We start from the raw sequence: 19,225 nt of genomic DNA, 5'->3' as shown, positions 1-19,225 counted from the left end.
AGAAGCAAAACCAGCTGACTGCAGGCTTTCATTTTTTTTGTCAATGAATCTAGGTCCAGCCTATCTATGATGTCATATAACGTCTATTAATCGCTAATAGCATAGGAAAAGCAAAAGCTGGGGCGTGTCAATAAGTAGCTAAATGATCATGTGCTAAACTTGCAGTTTGGGGAGAAAGATGGCGCTATACTATAACGCCGTAATAGCCTCGCATGCAACATAGTACACAGCAACAGCAGCAAGTGTAACAATTGTTGCAGCAGCGACTGATCAGACGTGAAATGTACCAACATTGTAACATTGCTACACACGCTTATACTACACACATTTCCGGGTGCAAGGGTACTGCTCCCATTTTGTGGCTTGAGTTCTGTTCTGCTCGCACAGCACGCACCAACAAGGCAGGAGTGGCGATTAGGTAACTCTCCTCTCCTACACCCAAAATGGTGAACACATTCAGCTGTTCAATGTCAGCCTTTCTTCTCCGCGCTGTTTCCCTTCGCCCCTCTCCCCACTCGAGCCCCCCACAGTTTGTTGCTGTTTTTGTGAGCCCTGCCAACTCGTCAGCTGATCCCGCTTGTTCGCTTCATAGTGAGAGGAGACCAGTGCCCCTACAACAGACTGGTTTCCTCCGCTCTATCGTTAACATTTCGAAAAACATAATAGATTTAAAATAACTAAGTGACGCATGCAAAAAAAATGTTTTTCCTAATTTACGTGGAAAATCCTCATAAAATAGATAATGTCATAATAACTGTAGATTAGGCTACTAGGATTCGAGATATAGCATCAGTGATCGGTATCACTCAATGGAAACAATTCTACATTAAAATGTGGCTCTCATCTAATCAACCAGACTCGTGCCTCGCCCCCTCCAGTGTAGATTGAAATAATCCTTTGTTTACATGATGCAGTCCCTCTGTCCGCGGAAGGAGGCTTTTGGTAGTGCTGTGTGATTCCTACCAGCTGTTTCCCGCCTTGAAAGACATCCGATCAGCTGCAACTACACACATACACGCAGAAGGAAAGAGAGAGATTGAGAGCGCCACACAACGAGGGAACCCTATCAGCTGGAAGTAGAGTAACGTTTAGAACTCCGACTGCTCTGCTACTACATAAGGAATTTTCCGAATTATGAAATTATTCTAGATTTATGAGCAAGGGAATTTGCACCTGAAACTGGAACATATTTTGTGCGTTAATTCATTTGAACCGGGGGACACACAACTGGAGAGGAAAGCATGGAGTATTTCATGGTACCAGCACAGAAGGTGCCCTCCTTGCAACATTTTAGGAAAACGGAGAAGGAAGTGATTGGGGGTCTTTGTAGGTGTGTGTGCACTTCACTATTTCGCCTTATTGTATACGATAACAATGAGTTTATCTCTGCTGGTGGTGCGCATTTAGCGACTGTGGCGTGGCAACATGCTTGATTTCATCTGTATGTTATTGTGTACTGTACACGACCCACTGTCAAAGAGCGAGACAATTACCTTTATTGAATATCGATTAAGTACTCATATTAGATAGAAGACGATTCAGTACATTCATATGTAACTTAATTTTACCGTTACTTTAGCTAAATCTAGACATTTAGTAGCTAACAAACATACCCCACGTGGTTACATGCACACCACGCTGCTGCTCTGTTCCGAGAGATCCCTGGATATTTTGATATTTTCCCAACGGTTATGTTTTGGATAAGTATACTAATTTACATATGAGCAAGAGAGGTAGTACATGTATAACAAAGGTGTCGCACCTTTGTTATGAATGTTTCGTTCACGTCCTAGGGGGTACTGTTTGCTCAGTTCGTTGAGGAGCGCGCTGAAGTTATTGTGGGCAGTGCGGCCATGCTTGTGCTAAAGTGGTGAGGGATCTGTCGTAGTCTTCCCTCCAGTATCTTCACATTTCCTGATAATTTATGTAAAATTCACGGTGAAAGTTTAAGTAATCGCGTTTGTGCAACGAAATCACAGTTTCGCTGGTATTCTTGGCCACATTTTGGTGCACTCTGGTACCGTATGCACTGCGTCTTTTCTCCCGCAGCTCAGCAATGCCGCCGCATGTAGAGGAAGCAGTCGCATTGTTGTAATGGCGGAGGACTCGATGAGAGGTTTTGAACGCAGCAGTGTGGCTGCGCGATGCATTCTAACAGATTGGACCGTATGAAATTGATTGTGACGCCGCGAGGCATTCCGCAACCGATTGAGAAATTAGTAGTGGTCTTTTTAATTAGGGGGTGTGTATAGTGGAAGGCCAGTCGATGCATTTGCAACCTTTAGTATACAGGGAGGCGGAGATGAAGGATAAAGTGTGGTCTGCGCACGTGGTCTGGGACATGTAGTTCTATTTTCGAATTGTGTAAAAATCCGATTGAAGGATTTTGCATAAAATTGGCCAAGCAACACTCAATTCTAGTCTTTGATGTGCACATTTGGCCACAATACATCGTCAAACATGATTTCTCACTTACAAATGTGTATTTATTATGATAATACTTGAATGTTTATTATGTTAATGTTGCTAGAATTTGGGGACCCTGTTTAAATCAACTCATCGAATATACTGTTCCTAGTCTGTCAAGCTATGGTGGTTGTATTTGTGACTGGGTTCGCTATTCGCTACCACCCAGTCGTGGTTTGTCAGAGGCTGTGTTTGCTGGCTGGTTTCTGGGTTGTAAGGAAACAGCAGACACGGTCTCTCTCCCCATCTGTGTCTGCACAATTGTTCCCTGTGTTTGCTCTGAGGCAGCTGAGTCAGTACTGATAAGAGCCTTGCCACTAGAAAGCTTCCCACTGATACTCCCATTAGATACAGAGGATGTGGAAGTTCAATTAGACATTTCCCATCCCAAATGGAATCTGTGTGGGAGCCATGCTGAACAAACCAGGATGACAAACGCTTTTATGGTTGGAATTCTCACTGGCTGTGTTCCGTGGGTTCAGAGGTCTGAAACAATGGAATCTGTGTGAGAGCCATGCTGAACAAACCAGGATGACAAACGCTTTTATGGTTGGAATTCTCACTGGCTGTGTTCCGTGGGTTCAGAGGTCTGAAACAATGGAATCTGTGTGGGAGCCATGCTGAACAAACCAGGATGACAAACGCTTTTATGGTTGGAATTCTCACTGGCTGTGTTCCGTGGGTTCAGAGGTCTGAAACAATGGGGTTTGGCCAGGGGTTCTAGCAGGAACGTCAGCATTGTGTTGTGCAGTGGGCCACGTGAAGCGTCTGCTAGGGTGTTATAAGAAAACAGCATCAAAGCCTGTTCTGCACTTTCATGCTGTTTTCTCGGGGCACAGTCAGCTTGGTAGTAGGAAGCATGGCACATGACATGGTTGTTACTGTATTTTTTTGCATCGAAATTGACCATCACAATGGTTCTGTTTTGAAAGCTCAACAAAGCTTTGTTTTCTGGCTTGTTTTGATAGTTCATACATAGCTGCGCTGTTGCTCACAGTAGGTTCATTCATGTTTTGAATTTATACTCCATTCAAAACTGACCAATAGAGGTCAACTTGAAGATCTCGCTTGATATATACTCTGTGGACCTTTGACCCCTATTGTGTAACCTTACGACCTCTTCTCTTCCTCCCCCCCAGCCTGGCGAACATTCCTCTGACCCCCGAGACGGCGCGCGACCAGGAGCGGCGGATCCGCCGGGAGATCGCCAACAGCAACGAGCGGCGGCGCATGCAGAGCATCAACTCCGGCTTCCAATCGCTCAAGACGCTCATCCCCCACAGCGATGGAGAGAAACTCAGCAAGGTGGGTCCGAGGGAGGAAAGGAAGGGAGAGAAACTCAGCAAGGTGGGTCAGACTTTGACTTGTTTATTACACAATAACAAATTAAAACCGCGTAGCAAACTACAACATGCATTAATGAAATTATAAGAGGACACAATAAAGGCAGAAAAGTCCACCACACATTGTGGTCAGCGAGAGAAGGAAATGGAGGGGGAACATTTAGCAAGGTCAGATAGGAGGGAGTTGGAGAGTGAGATCATACAGACATGGAGATTGGGTTAGTAGGTTAGTCTAGAGAGATCAGACAGACAGGGTTAGGTTAGTCTAGAGAGATCAGACAGGGATATTGGGTTAGTAGGTTAGTCTAGAGAGATCAGACAGACATGGAGATTGGGTTAGTAGGTTAGTCTAGAGAGATCAGACAGACAGGGTTAGTGGGTTAGTAGGTTAGTCTAGAGAGATCAGACAGACATGGAGATTGGGTTAGTAGGTTAGTCTAGAGAGATCAGACAGGGATAGTGGGACAGTAGGTTAGTCTAGAGAGATCAGACAGGGATAGTGGGTTAGTAGGTTAGTCTAGAGAGATCAGACAGGGATAGTGGGACAGTAGGTTAGTCTAGAGAGATCAGACAGGGATAGTGGGACAGTAGGTTAGTCTAGAGAGATCAGACAGGGATAGTGGGACAGTAGGTTAGTCTAGAGAGATCAGACAGACATGGAGATTGGGTTAGTAGGTTAGTCTAGAGAGATCAGACAGACAGGGATAGTGGGTTAGTAGGTTAGTCTAGAGAGATCATACAGGGATATTGGGTTAGTAGGTTAGTCTAGAGAGATCAGACAGACAGGGATATTGGGTTAGTAGGTTAGTCTAGAGAGATCAGACAGACATGGATATTGGGTTAGTAGGTTAGTCTAGAAAGATCAGACAGACAGGGTTAGTAGGTTAGTCTAGAGAGATCAGACAGGGATAGTGGGACAGTAGGTTAGTCTAGAGAGATCAGACAGACATGGAGATTGGGTTAGTAGGTTAGTCTAGAGAGATCAGACAGACAGGGTTAGTAGGTTAGTCTAGAGAGATCAGACAGGGATAGTGGGACAGTAGGTTAGTCTAGAGAGATCAGACAGACATGGATATTGGGTTAGTAGGTTAGTCTAGAGAGATCAGACAGACAGGGATATTGGGTTAGTAGGTTAGTCTAGAGAGATCAGACAGACATGGATATTGGGTTAGTAGGTTAGTCTAGAGAGATCAGACAGACAGGGTTAGTAGGTTAGTCTAGAGAGATCAGACAGGGATACTGGGTTAGTAGGTTAGTCTAGAGAGATCAGACAGACAGGGATATTGGGTTAGTAGGTTAGTCTAGAGAGATCAGACAGACAGGGAGATTGGGTTAGTAGGTTAAAGTCTAGAACAGTGGTTCCCAAACTTTTTATAGTCAAACAGTCAACCTCCAGCTGTTTAGCACCAGGGTCAGCACACTCTCAAATGTTGTTTTTCTTCCATCATTGTAATAAGCCTGCCACACACACACACTATACAATGCGTTTATTAAACATAAGAATGAGTGTGGGTTTTTGTCACAACCCGGCTCGTGGGAAGTGACAAATAACTCTTATAGGACCAGAGAACAAATAATAATATAATAATAATCAATCATTTTACTCTTTATTTAACCATCTTACATATAAAACCTTATTTGTTCATCGGAAATTGTGAATAACTCACCACAGGTTAATGAGAAGGGTGTTCTTGAAGGATGCACATAACTCTGCAACGTTGGGTTGTATTGGAGAGAGTCTCAGTCTTAAATCATTTTCCACACACAGTCTGTGCCTGTATTTAGTTTTCATGCTAGTGACGGCCAAGAATCCACTCTCACATAGGTACATGGTTGCAAAGGGCATCAGTGTTTTAACAGAGCGACACCTGGCTTGGCGATACTCTGAGTGCAGCCCAATCCAGTAATCTAGCAGTGGCTTCTGATTAAATGACATTTTCACAGAACCGCTTGTTGCAATTTCGTTGAGGCTCTTTTGTTCAGATATTGGTAAGTGGACTGGAGGCAGGGCATGAAAGGGATAACGAATCCAGTTGTTTGTGTCATCCGTTTCAGGAAAGTACCTGCGTAATTGCGAACCCAGGTGCTTCGCTATATCACATTTGACATTGTCCGTAAGCTTGAGTTCATTTGCACACAAAAAATCATACAATGATGGAAAGACCTGTGTGTTGTCCTTGTTAATGCAGACAGAGAGAGATCCAACCTGTGTGTTGTCCTTGTTAATGCAGACAGAGAGAGATCCAACCTGTGTGTTGTCCTTGTTAATGCAGACAGAGAGAGATCCAACCTGTGTGTTGTCCTTGTTAATGCAGACAGAGAGGAGCTCCAACCTGTGTGTTGTCCTTGTTAATGCAGACAGAGAGGAGCTCCAACCTGTGTGTTGTCCTTGTTAATGCAGACAGAGAGGAGCTCCAACCTGTGTGTTGTCCTTGTTAATGCAGACAGAGAGGAGCTCCAACCTGTGTGTTGTCCTTGTTAATGCAGACAGAGAGGTTCTCCAACCTGTGTGTTGTCCTTGTTAATGCAGACAGAGAGGAGCTCCAACCTGTGTGTTGTCCTTGTTAATGCAGACAGAGAGGAGCTCCAACCTGTGTGTTGTCCTTGTTAATGCAGACAGAGAGGAGCTCCAACCTGTGTGTTGTCCTTGTTAATGCAGACAGAGAGGAGCTCCAACCTGTGTGTTGTCCTTGTTAATGCAGACAGAGAGGAGCTCCAACCTGTGTGTTGTCCTTGTTAATGCAGACAGAGAAGAGCTCCAACCTGTGTGTTGTCCTTGTTAATGCAGACAGAGAGGAGCTCCAACCTGTGTGTTGTCCTTGTTAATGCAGACAGAGAGGAGCTCCAACTTCTTAATCATAGACTCGTTTTTCTCCCGCACATTGAATATAGTTGCGGAGAGTCCCTGTAATCCTAGATTCAGATCATTCAGGTGAGAAAGAAAAGACATCACCCAGATAGGCCAGTCGTATGAGAAACTCTTCATCATGCAAGCGGTCAGACAAGTGACTATTATGGTCAGTAAAGAAAACTTTAAGCTCGTCTCTCAATTTAAAAAAGTGTCAATACTTTGCCCCTTGATATCCAGCACACTTCTGTATGTTGTAAAAGTGTTACATGGTCGCTGCCCATATCATTGCATAGTGCAGAAAATACACGAGAGTTCGGGGGTCTTGCTTTAATGAAGTTAACCATTTCCACTGTAGTGTCCAAAACGTCTTTCAAGCTGTCAGTTATTCCCTTGGCAGCAAGAGCCTCTCGGTGGATGCTGCAGTGCACCCAAGTGGCGTCGGGAGCAACTGCTTGCACGAGCGTTACCACTCCACTATGTCTCACTGTCACGGCTTTTGCGCCTCTTGACACATCTTGACCACCAAAGTCCATTTGATGTCACAAAGCTGTTCAGTACTTTAAACATATCCTCTCCTATTGTCCTGGTTTCCAGTGGTTTGCAGAAGAGGATGTCTTCCTTAATTGACCCCCCATAAACGTAACAGACCAGGAGCTGTGCCAGGCCCGCCACATCTGTTGACTCATCCAGCTGTAACGCATAGAATTCACTGGCGTGTTTGCGAAGCAGTGATTGTTTCAAAACATCTCCTGCCATGTCACTGATGCATCGTGAAACAGTGTTGTTTGATGAAGGATTGTCTGTATAGTTTGTTTGGCCTTTTCCCCCAGCATTGTCCCAGCCATATCCGCGGCAGCAGGAAGAATTAAGTCCTCTACAATAGTCTGGGGCTTGCCTGTCCTAGCCACTCGGTACCTCACCATATAAGACGCTTCTAGCCCCTTCTAATTAATGGTATCAGTTGCTTTTATACATGTCTTACTACTCAAAAGTTGTCTATTCTAGCTCAAAAAACTCCTGTGGCTTATTTTTCGAATCGACATGTTTTGTTTCTAAATGTCTGCGCAAGATTGAAGGTTTCATCGAGTTGTGAGATACTTTATCACCTATAACACACTGTGGCTGAGGAAAGGCACTACTCCCAATTTAAGTGAACCCCAAATCAATGTAGTTCGATGGTCCAATGTCCCTGTCTGTTGTTCGGTGCTTTCCCGGGTAAGGAGTCAGTAGCTTTTCGGCTGCATCAGATTCACAACTGTCAGTGTCCATGCTAGCTGGGCTACAACAAATGTAGAATTACTGATGCTAGCATTGGATGTGCCCGTGGAAGCAGAACAACTTGTTCAACTCCCAGTACATATGATTCTAGATATGTACAGTGCTGCTTGAAAGAATGCAAACCCTACAGGCTGGTTATTTATTTTGCTATAAAATATTAAAATAAACATATTAACCCCATTTCGTAATAAAGACATTCCAGGTAAATGACAGAAACAAAAAAAATATATATTTTCATTGTTTATTTAACAAAAGTGGTTTATTTAACAGAGATTTGATGTGTGCTCAAATATGTGAGCCCCTTCAGTCAATAGTTATTAGCAGCGATAACTTGGAGTAACTGTCTCCTATAGCCAGTGATCAGTCTCTGACGTCTGTTTTGAGTGAGGGGTGTCTGGCATGACCTGCCAGCTTCAGGTCCTGCCACAGCATCTCGGTTGGATTTAGGTCAGGACTTGGCCAATCCAAAACACAAATCTTCTTTCCCCTGAGCTATTATTTGGTAGATTTGCTTTAATGCTTTGGATCTTTGTCTTGTTGGAAAACCCACTTTCGGCCCAGCTTTAGCTCTTTGACTGTTGGCATGACGTTCTGTTCAAGAATCTCCTGGTTTACCTCAGAATTCATGGTTCCTTAGTGATGTGGAGTCGTCCCGGTTCAGAGGAGTTAAAGCAGCCCCAGATCTTGACATTCCCATCACCATGCTTGACGTTGGGATAAGGTTATTTTGATGGTAGACCGTGTTGGGTTTTCGCCAGACATAGCAGTGTTGATTGTGACCAAAAAGGTCCATTTTGGACTCATCAGTCCAGAGAATAGACTTCCAGAAACCTTCAGGTTTGTCCAGGTGGTCTCTGGCAAAGTTAAGACGGGCAGTTTGGTTCTTTTTTGACAGCAGAGGCTTCTTCCTAGCAACCCTCCCATTAATGGCAGTTGGATTCAGTGTTCTTCTTATTGTTGAAGCAGGCACATTTACCTGAGATGCAGCAAGGGAGGTCTGAGATGCAGCAAGGGAGGTCTGAGATGCAGCAAGGGAGGTCTGAGATGCAGCAAGGGAGGTCTGAGATGCAGCCTTGGAGGATATTTTGGAAGGGTGTCCACTTCAAGGCCGAGTTGCTGTGATGTTAAATGCTCTCCATTTGTAAACAGTGGACTGATGGAGCTCACATGTTTTTGAGATGATTTTATAACCTTCCCCCGACTGATGTGCTCTCAATACCCACGTCCTGATGTCCTCTGAGATCTCCTTTCCTCTCAGCATGGCTTGCTTTGCCTTCACCTGGTTGGGTAACACCAAACTGACCAGGTTTCTTATCTCTATTTGTCAGAGTCCCGTCCAAACTCTTTCCTAACGATCTCTCCTTTGATTGGGTCATTTGGTACCAAATTATTTTACCCACCTGATTCTACATACCTACTTGATTTAACCAATGCAACTTGTGGTTCACTTATTTTTGCACCTGCACTAATTCCTTTTTAATGTTGTTTTTCTATTACAAGCATAATTTCCTCTACACCAACATATGGTATTGGTAAATATAAACCTGTTATGTCAGATCAAAAAGACTGGTTCTGATTAAATGAAGATTTGATGGTAAAAACTAAACACATCTGTAATAGAACAAGGGGCTCACTAACTTTCAAGCAGACCTGTAACACCTACTGATGAGTTGATAGACAAATCTTCCCTTTGAAGTTGTACAGGCTCTTGTTGCTGCTACAACACCAGTGAAGAGGCTCTAGTTGCTGCTACAGCACCAGTGAAGAGGCTCTTGTTGCTGCTACAGCACCAGTCAAGAGGCTCTTGTTGCTGCTACAGCACCAGTCAAGAGGCTCTTGTTGCTGCTACAGCACCAGTCAAGAGGTTCTAGTTGCTGCTACAGCACCAGTCAAGAGGCTCTTGTTGCTGCTACAGCACCAGTCAAGAGGCTCTTGTTGCTGCTACAGCACCAGTCAATAGGCTCTAGTTGCTGCTACAGCACCAGTCAAGAGGTTCTTGTTGCTGCTACAGCACCAGTCAAGAGGTTCTAGTTGCTGCTACAGCACCAGTCAATAGGCTCTAGTTGCTGCTACAGCACCAGTCAAGAGGTTCTAGTTGCTGATACAGCACCAGTCAAGAGGTTCTAGTTGCTGCTACAGCACCAGTCAAGAGGTTCTAGTTGCTGCTACAGCACCAGTCAATAGGCTCTAGTTGCTGCTACAGCACCAGTCAAGAGGCTCTAGTTGCTGCTACAGCACCAGTCAAGAGGCTCTAGTTGCTGCTACAGCACCAGTCAAGAGGCTCTTGTTGCTGCTACAGCACCAGTCAAGAGGCTCTTGTTGCTGCTACAGCACCAGTCAAGAGGTTCTAGTTGCTGCTACAGCACCAGTCAAGAGGTTCTAGTTGCTGCTACAGCACCAGTCAAGAGGTTCTTGTTGCTTCTACAGCACCAGTCAAGACGCTCTTGTTGCTGCTACAGCACCAGTCAAGAGGTTCTTGTTGCTTCTACAGCACCAGTCAAGAAGCTCTTGTTGCTGCTACAGCACCAGTCAAGAGGCTCTTGTTGCTTCTACAGCACCAGCCAAGAATCTCTTGTTACTGCTATGTAACATTTTGTCGTAGTTATAACAGTGTTCACTCCTCTACAGGCGGCCATCTTGCAGCAGACAGCAGAGTACATCTTCGCTCTGGAGCAGGAGAAGACACGGCTACTGCAACAGAACAGCCAGCTCAAACGCTTCATTCAGGTGAGACACCATCATCATTTGGTGTCACTAGTGTGCACCCCCCCATTAAGTTTAGATACGCAGTTGTTCCTACCAGCACGTGGCTCTCTAGACACACTACTGTGCTCAGAATCATTACTTTGTTTTTTAACAATAGTAATCTGGCCTCAGTAGATGAGAAATGTTCTACTATTCTCAGCACTTAAAATTCCGTTTACTTTCCTGTGTCCATTCCTTAGTTCATAGACTGTTCATCAAACACACTACAATGGAAGGAATCACCTGTCGTAGTCCAAATCAACCCTATCTTAGTCCTCCATGACTTACTCTCCCTCCGCTCCCTCTCTTGCTCCAACAGGAGTTCAGCGGCTCCTCGCCAAAGAGGAGGCGCGGGGCGGAGGAGAAGGATGAAGGGATCGGTTCCCCAGACATTTTGGAGGAGGAGAAGACGGATGACCTGCGGAGGGAGATGGTGGAGCTGAGACAGCAGCTGGACAAGGAGCGCTCTGTCCGCATGATGCTGGAGGAGCATTTGAGGCAGGAGGAGGTAGGAACAGAGACACACAACCACAAGTAATTGTCAGGAACCACCGTATTCAGGGTTTGCACGGCGTGTTTGTTTGAAGTGATTGAAGTACTTGAATTTGGAGCTCAGAAAATCAAGTACTGGAAAACCTTGAGTTGAAAATCAGTCATTTCCTCAATTTGGTCATTAAAAAGTCCCTGAAAATAGGCTATTTATAAACTTTCCTGCTCCAATATAATTATCTAATGATTTCTGATCCGTTTTTGTGAGAATTTCCCAGCGTTTCAATTGACGGGTGTTGGGCTAGTTTGTTGAGGTCAACAGCATATTGACTTCAACTTGGCGTTCCATGACAAAGGAAACCGTTTTTTGTTGTTGCTTTCTCGTTTGGAAAACATGACACGAAACTAGAGGTCGACCGACTCTGATTTTTCAACGCCGATACCGATATTGGAGGACCAAAAAAGCCGATACCGATTAATCAGCCGATTTGTATATATACACTGCTCAAAAAAATAAAGGGAACACTAAAATAACACATCCTAGATCTGAATGAATGAAATATTCTTATTAAATACTTTTTTCTTTACATAGTTGAATGTGCTGACAACAAAATCACACAAAAATTATCAATGGAAATCAAATTTATCAACCCATGGAAGTCTGGATTTGGAGTCACACTCAAAATTAAAGTGGAAAACCACACTACAGGCTGATCCAACTTTGATGTAATGTTCTTAAAACAAGTCAAAATGAGGCTCAGTAGTGTGTGTGGCCTCCACGTGCCTATATGACCTCCCTACAATGCCTGGGCATGCTCCTGATGAGGTGACGGATGGTCTCCTGAGGGATCTCCTCCCAGACCTGGACTAAAGCATCCGCCAACTCCTGGACAGTCTGTGGTGCAACGTGGCGTTGGTGGATGGGGCCAGTCCATAGCACCAATGCCTTCCTCTTGCAGGAACTGCTGACACACTCCATCCACATGCGGTCTAGCATTGTCTTGCATTAGGAGGAACCCAGGGCCAACCGCACCAGCATATGGTCTCACAAGGGAACTGAGGATCTCATCTCGGTACCTAATGGCAGTCAGGCTACCTCCGTATTACAATTTCCCTAGTTAAAATGAAATTCATGTTAATTTGGCATCCCTAAGTCTAAATATTGCTGTTGCATTGTACAATCTTCAATGTTATGTCATAATTATTTACAATTCTGGCAAGTTAATTATGGTCTTTGCTAGGAATAAATGGACTTCACACAGTTCACAACGAGCCAGGCGGCCCAAACTGCTGCATAAACCCGGACTCTGCTTGCACGGAACACAAGAGAAGTGACATAATTTCCCTAGCTAAAATGAAATTCATGTTAGCAGGCAATATGAACTAAATATGCAGGTTTAAAAATATATACTTGTGTATTGATTTTAAGGAAGGCATTGATATTTATGGTTAGGTACACATTGGTGCAACAACAGTGCTTTTTTCGCGAATGCGCTTGTTAAATCATCAGCCATTTAGTGAAGTAGGCTGTGATTCGATGATAAATTAACAGGCACCGCATCGATTATATGCAACGCAGGACAAGCTAGATAACCTAGTAATATCATCAACTATGTGTAGTTAGCTAGTGACTATGTTAAGATTGATTGTATTTTATAAGTTTAATGCTAGCGAGCAATTTACCTTGGCTTCTTGCTGCAGTCACGTAACAGGTAGTCAGCCTGCCACGCAGTCTCCTCGTTGAGTGCAATGTAATGTAATCGGCCATAATCGATGTCCAAAAACGACGATCACCGATTGTTATGAAAACTTGAAATCGGCCATTCCGATTAATCGGCCATTCCGATTAATACAAATCCCTTATACATCTGAAATGGCGAGGGTGAGATTAATGCTACTGTTAGCCTACATGGACAGGGTGAGATTGATGCTACTGGTAGCCTACATGGACAGGGTGAGATTAATGCTACTGGTAGCCTACATGGACAGGGTGAGATTAATGCTACTGGTAGCCTACATGGACAGGGTGAGGTTAATGCTACTGGTAGTCTACATGGACAGGGTGAGGTTAATGCTACTGGTAGCCTACATGGACAGGGTGAGGTTAATGCTACTGGTAGTCTACATGGACAGGGTGAGATTAATGCTACTGGTAGCCTACATGGACAGGGTGAGATTAATGCTACTGGTAGCCTACATGGACAGGGTGAGATTAATGCTACTGGTAGTCTACATGGACAGGGTGAGATTAATGCTACTGGTAGCCTACATGGACAAGGTGAGATTAATGCTACTGGTAGCCTACATGGACAAGGTGAGATTAATGCTACTGGTAGCCTACATGGACAAGGTGAGATTAATGCTACTGGTAGTCTACATGGACAGGGTGAGATTAATGCTACTGGTAGTCTACATGGACAGGGTGAGATTAATGCTACTGGTAGTCTACATGGACAGGGTGAGATTAATGCTACTGGTAGTCTACATGGACATGGACAGGGTGAGATTAATGCTACTGGTAGCCTACATGGACAGGGTGAGATTAATGCTACTGGTAGTCTACATGGACAGGGTGAGATTAATGCTACTGGTAGTCTACATGGACAGGGTGAGATTAATGCTACTGGTAGTCTACATGGACAGGGTGAGATTAATGCTACTGGTGGACAGGGTGAGATTAATGCTACTGGTAGCCTGCACTGGACATGGGTGAGATTAATGCAACTGGTAGCCTACATGGACAGGGTGAGATTAATGCTACTGGTAGCCTACATGGACAAGGTGAGATTAATGCTACTGGTAGTCTACATGGACAGGGTGAGATTAATGCTACTGGTAGCCTACATGGACAGGGTGAGATTAATGCTACTGGTAGCCTACATGGACAGGGTGAGATTAATGCTACTGGTAGCCTACATGGACAGGGTGAGATTAATGCTACTGGTAGCCTACATGGACAGGGTGAGATTAATGCTACTGGTAGCCTACATGGACAGGGTGAGATTAATGCTACTGGTAGCCTACATGGACAGGGTGAGATTAATGCTACTGGTAGCCTACATGGACAGGGTGAGATTAATGCTACTGGTAGTCTACATGGACAGGGTGAGATTAATGCTACTGGTAGTCTACATGGACAAGGTGAGATTAATGCTACTGGTAGTCTACATGGACAAGGTGAGATTAATGCTACTGGTAGCCTACATGGACAGGGTGAGATTAATGCTACTGGTAGCCTACATGGACAAGGTGAGATTAATGCTACTGGTAGCCTACATTGACAAGGTGAGATTAATGCTACTGGTAGTCTACATGGACAGGGTGAGATTAATGCTACTGGTAGCCTACATGGACAAGGTGAGATTAATGCTACTGGTAGTCTACATGGACAAGGTGAGATTAATGCTACTGGTAGCCTACATGGACAAGGTGAGATTAATGCTACTGGTAGTCTACATGGACACGGTGAGATTAATGCTACTGGTAGTCTACATGGACAGGGTGAGATTAATGCTACTGGTAGCCTACATAGACAGGGTGAGATTAATGCTACTGGTAGCCTACATGGACAGGGTGAGATTAATGCACTGGTGTACGCGGACAGGGTGAGAATAATGCTCAGCCTACATGGACAGGGTGAGATTAATGCTACTGGTAGCCTACATGGACAGGGTTTAATGCTACTGGTAGCATCAGACAGGGTGACATTAATCTACTGGTAGCCTACATGGACAGGCTGAGATTAATGCAGTGTGCTTGCATGGACAAGGTGAGATTAATGCTACTGGTAGTCTACATGGACAGGGTGAGATTTGCTACTGGTAGTCTGCATCACGACAGGGTGAGATTAATGCTACTGGTAGTCTACATGGACAGGCTTTAATGCAGTGGTAGTCTGCATCAGGGTGAGATTAATGCTACTGGTAGCCTACATGGACAGGCTTTATCATGCTACTGGTAGCTTGCATCACCAACATCTTGCATCACCAACATCTCTACTGGTAGCCTACATGGACAGGCTTCATCAGTGTGCTTGCATCACCAACATCTCTACTGGTAGCCTACATGGACAGGCTTTATCAGTGTGCTTGCATCACCAACATCTCTACTGGTAGCCTACATGGACAGGCTTTATCAGTGTGCTTGCATCACCAACATCTCTACTGGTAGCCTACATGGACAGGCTTCATCAGTGTGCTTGCATCACCAACATCTCTACTGGTAGCCTACATGGACAGGCTTTATCAGTGTGCTTGCATCACCAACATCTCTACTGGTAGCCTACATGGACAGGCTTCATCAGTGTGCTTGCATCACCAACATCTCTACTGGTAGCCTACATGGACAGGCTTTATCAGTGTGCTTGCATCACCAACATCTCTACTGGTAGCCTACATGGACAGGCTTTATCAGTGTGCTTGCATCACCAACATCTCTACTGGTAGGCTGTACAATTCAGTCTATTTGAATGCCAATGCAAAGTATCATTGGGAAGGCCTATAAAATGCACCTCATGTTTTAGCATGATAATACACAGCCTCATGTCCCAAGGATCTGTACACAATTCCTGGAAGCTGAAACTGTGCCAGTTCTTCTATGCCCTGCATACTCACCAGACGTGTCACCCATTGAGCATGTTTGGGATGCTCTGGATGGACGTGTACGACAGCGTGTTCCAATTCCTGCCAATGGGGCAACATTCCATAGGCCACAATCAACTGCCTGAGCAACTCTATGTGAAGAAGATGTGTCACGCTGCATGAGGCAAATGATGGTCACACCAGATACTGGCTGGTTTTCTGATTCACTTCCCTTCTTTTTTTCCCCCAACAGATGTATATCTGTATTTCCAATCATGTGAAATCCATAAATTAGGGCCTAATTAATTTATCTCAATTGACTGATTTCCTTATACTCACTAAAGTCTTTGTAATTGTTGCATGTTGCGTTTATATTTATGTTCAGTATATAAAGACCAATCCAAGGCTTTAAACTCATTAGCAATGTTGCGCAGAGATAATAGATATGACGGTGCATATTCAGTAATGGCCGTGTTATTGTCTCCAGTCTGAGTCCTACCTCTGTTAACCACTCAGGTCTGCTGTGTTGTGGTTGGTGGTACTCAGCCTGAACATGTGTTAGGAACTCACTCCGAGCAGCAGGAGAGAGCCAGCACCCCAGCCCACAGCCCACAGGTGAGAGAAAGAGACTGAGAGACATACAATCACACTCGCATATCACACACACACACACACACTAGTGATGTGACATACATTATTGTCTCCAGAGGCGTCAGGAAGACTCTAAATCGCCACAGTGGAAACGCATCAACACAGCACCCGTCTGAGAGTAGCATGTAGCTGAGCTCAAGGTTTACCGCGGTCAACAGCTCTGACACATTTACGGTCGACTCTCCATTACTGGCGCACAGATCACTACATTTCTGTCACATCCTTGACAGCCAGGAAATCATTCTAGTCCCATGTTTTAGTTGTTATTGCTTCTTCCTGATTCTGTTTTGCTTTTTCAAAATCACACGTTTTAATAGAAAAAGGACACAACTGGATGTTGTAAGTCCACAATAATACTTAGACCACGCCATTTTGGTTACCCTTTAATTGAACTGCACACCAGCCAGAGACTGTTTGGGTAGCAATGTCTCTGTAGCGCTCATTTGATGGCAGTGTTTACAAAACAGATGTCCCCTCGATTGATGCAAATAATCATGATATAGGCCACTTTTTATGGTTCCCAAGGTTTTTGGGAACCATTTCTATCTACCAGAAGACGGTTGTCATGACATTAGCATCACCACTAGCGGCTACACGAAGTGGTAGACAAACGTGCGCACACAGACGGGCGTTCCTGTGTTGTTGCTTCTTCAGGAAGTTGAAGGAAAATAGGAATCACTGATGCATTTTGTTCATTTTATATGGCCCTAGAAATCCCGTCTCTGCGGTGACGGTCTCTCCCTCCCTCGCGGTGGCATCTCAGGTTGAATAGGGAACAGCATGATGACAGTGTCACTAGGGCTCAGGCTGGAGAATATGTAGTGAGAGGAACATAGTAAGGTGTATGGTAGTTGTATTGTTGTCCACCAGAGGGCAGCAGAAGCTCCTAGGAAAGGGGTGTTGGGAAGATGAGTCTGCTGGTGTATTTTCATGTTATTAAATAATGAAGCTGGGATATAATCTGTTGTTAGTCATCATGTGGCGTTTTAGGATGACTGAACCAAATGTCTTGCTCTTTCTAAAAATTCACTTTTCACTGAGTGCGAGAGTCAACCAGTGTGTTTTCGGGGATCGGTTTGGGCAAGGAGGTGCAGAATCACTCATCTTGATCCCATGAATACAGTGCATTCAGAAAGTATTCAGACCCCTTGACCGTTTCCACATTTTGTTACGTTACAGCCTTATTCTAGAATGGATCAAATGTATTATTTTACTCATCAATCTACACACAATATCCAATAAGGACATAAGGAAACAGGTTTTTAGACATTTTACCAAATGCATTCAATATAAACAACTGAAATATTATATTTACATAACTATTCAGACCCTTTACTCAGTGCTTTGTTGAAGCACCTGTTTTTCCTTTGTCATTATGGGGTATTATGTGTAGATTGGTGGGGGGGGGCGAACAATGTAATCCGTTTTAGAACACGGCTTTAACATGACAGAAATGTGGAAACAGTCAAGGGTCTGAATACACTGTAGTTATTTGGGATGCAAGGTGATTTGTAATTCTGTGTAGTCTGACTCTACTGTAGTCAATCTCTAACATGCACAATGTATATCTGTGTGACCTCTTCATCCTCCTGTCCCTCCAGGTGCTGGCCCCCAGGTCGTCCCCCGCCCCCACCCACCACCCCACGGTCATCGTCCCAGCCCCCGCACCAGCCCCGCCTCCCCATCACGTCACCGTGGTAACCATGGGCCCGGCCTCTGTCATCAACACAGCCTCCACGTCTCGCCAGAACCTGGACACCATTGTGCAGGTGAGCCAAAGAAGAACACTAGTGGAGAAATTGTAGTTGTATCAAACCCAGGGAGAAAAAACTGGGCTTTCTGAATTTATGCAACTGTTATCTTTGGTATGTTGCAGATAGATTTTTCTTCTGTCAGTTTGTAAAACACTTGGTAGTTCTATGGAAAGTGTCCATAAAAAGTGGCAATTGTCAGTGCATTTCCACATGTGAACACCAGATGGTGGTGTAGTCACTGCGTCTGCCACTGCTGTTTTTCACTCACTCTCTGCTTCCCTCCATATCTGTCTCTCTCTCCCTCCATGTCCAGGCCATCCAGCACATTGAGAGCATCCAGGAGAGGGTGGGGGAGGAGGAGCAGCGCCGGGCGGTGATCGTCACCCAGGGGCGCGCCCTCACAGACACAGCGGGGTCCGACACGGCGTCCGACAGCGAGTGGCCAGAGGACTGCTCACTGCCCTGAGGCCTCCCATCACACACAGGGGCCACGAGAGGGGGGCCTGTACAACACCCACAATACTCTGATTATATGGCCATTTATTAGGTTGGATAGACGGATCAGACTCACACACACACTGAACTAGGATAGTCTACTGTAACTGGATAATTACACATACACACTTCTTTCTGTCTCCCTTTTCTGCTTTCTTGCTTTTTCTCAAACCGGACAAAAAACATCAGTAGAAAGGTGATGGGTTGACCTGACAGTTCCGCATAGCTCAAGCAGCCAGCAGCCTTCCAATCGGTCACGAAGCACCCATCCAACCCACTCCCTCTCTGGGTCTTGCTCCTCCAGAGGGCTGCCTGAGGATGGAAGTGTCACACCCAGGTCCAACCCACTCCCTCTCTGGGTCTTGCTCCTCCAGAGGGCTGCCTGAGGATGGAAGTGTCACACCCAGGTCCAACCCACTCCCTCTCTGGGTCTTGCTCCTCCAGAGGGCTGCCTGAGGATGGAAGTGTCACACCCAGGTCCAACCCACTCCCTCTCTGGGTCTAGCTCCTCCAGAGGGCTGCCTGAGGATGGAAGTGTCACACCCAGGTCCAACCCTCTCCCTCTCTGGGTCA

The 19,225-nt window shown here is 45.0% G+C and overlaps 1 protein-coding gene across 3 annotated transcripts; it reads left to right on the top strand.

Moving 5' to 3' along the window:
* Positions 1-929: 929 nt before the first annotated feature.
* On the top strand, positions 930-19,218 carry tfap4 (transcription factor AP-4 (activating enhancer binding protein 4)). Of its 3 annotated transcripts, none has more exons than XM_065010593.1 (7): positions 930-1,330; positions 3,606-3,771; positions 10,567-10,665; positions 11,003-11,191; positions 16,269-16,367; positions 18,005-18,172; positions 18,471-19,218. In XM_065010593.1, the coding sequence occupies exons 1-7, from the start codon at positions 1,242-1,244 to the stop codon at positions 18,621-18,623; spliced, it is 963 nt and encodes a 320-aa protein (XP_064866665.1). In that variant the 5' UTR covers positions 930-1,241; the 3' UTR covers positions 18,624-19,218. The 3 variants fall into 3 exon arrangements, with proteins under 3 accessions (XP_064866665.1, XP_064866666.1, XP_064866664.1); XM_065010592.1 differs by having other exon boundaries at positions 932-1,330; positions 3,606-3,813; XM_065010594.1 differs by lacking the exon at positions 16,269-16,367 and having other exon boundaries at positions 3,606-3,813.
* The last annotated feature ends 7 nt before the right edge of the window (positions 19,219-19,225 follow it).

Source organism: Oncorhynchus nerka, linkage group LG26 (genome assembly GCF_034236695.1).
Source record: "Oncorhynchus nerka isolate Pitt River linkage group LG26, Oner_Uvic_2.0, whole genome shotgun sequence".
Taxonomy (NCBI): Eukaryota; Metazoa; Chordata; class Actinopteri; order Salmoniformes; family Salmonidae; genus Oncorhynchus; species Oncorhynchus nerka.
Note: the sequence above shows the minus strand (reverse complement) of the source record. Positions and strands in the feature narration are given on the sequence as shown.

Bases quoted from the DNA above. Each gene is read 5' to 3' on its own strand.
- tfap4 (XM_065010592.1), top strand. From the start codon at position 1,242: ATGGAGTATTTCATGGTACCAGCACAGAAGGTGCCCTCCTTGCAACAT. The intron at 16,368-18,004 runs GTGAGAGAAAGA...CTGTCCCTCCAG, and splicing joins CCCCAGCCCACAGCCCACAG to GTGCTGGCCCCCAGGTCGTC. The intron at 18,173-18,470 runs GTGAGCCAAAGA...CTCCATGTCCAG, and splicing joins ACCTGGACACCATTGTGCAG to GCCATCCAGCACATTGAGAG.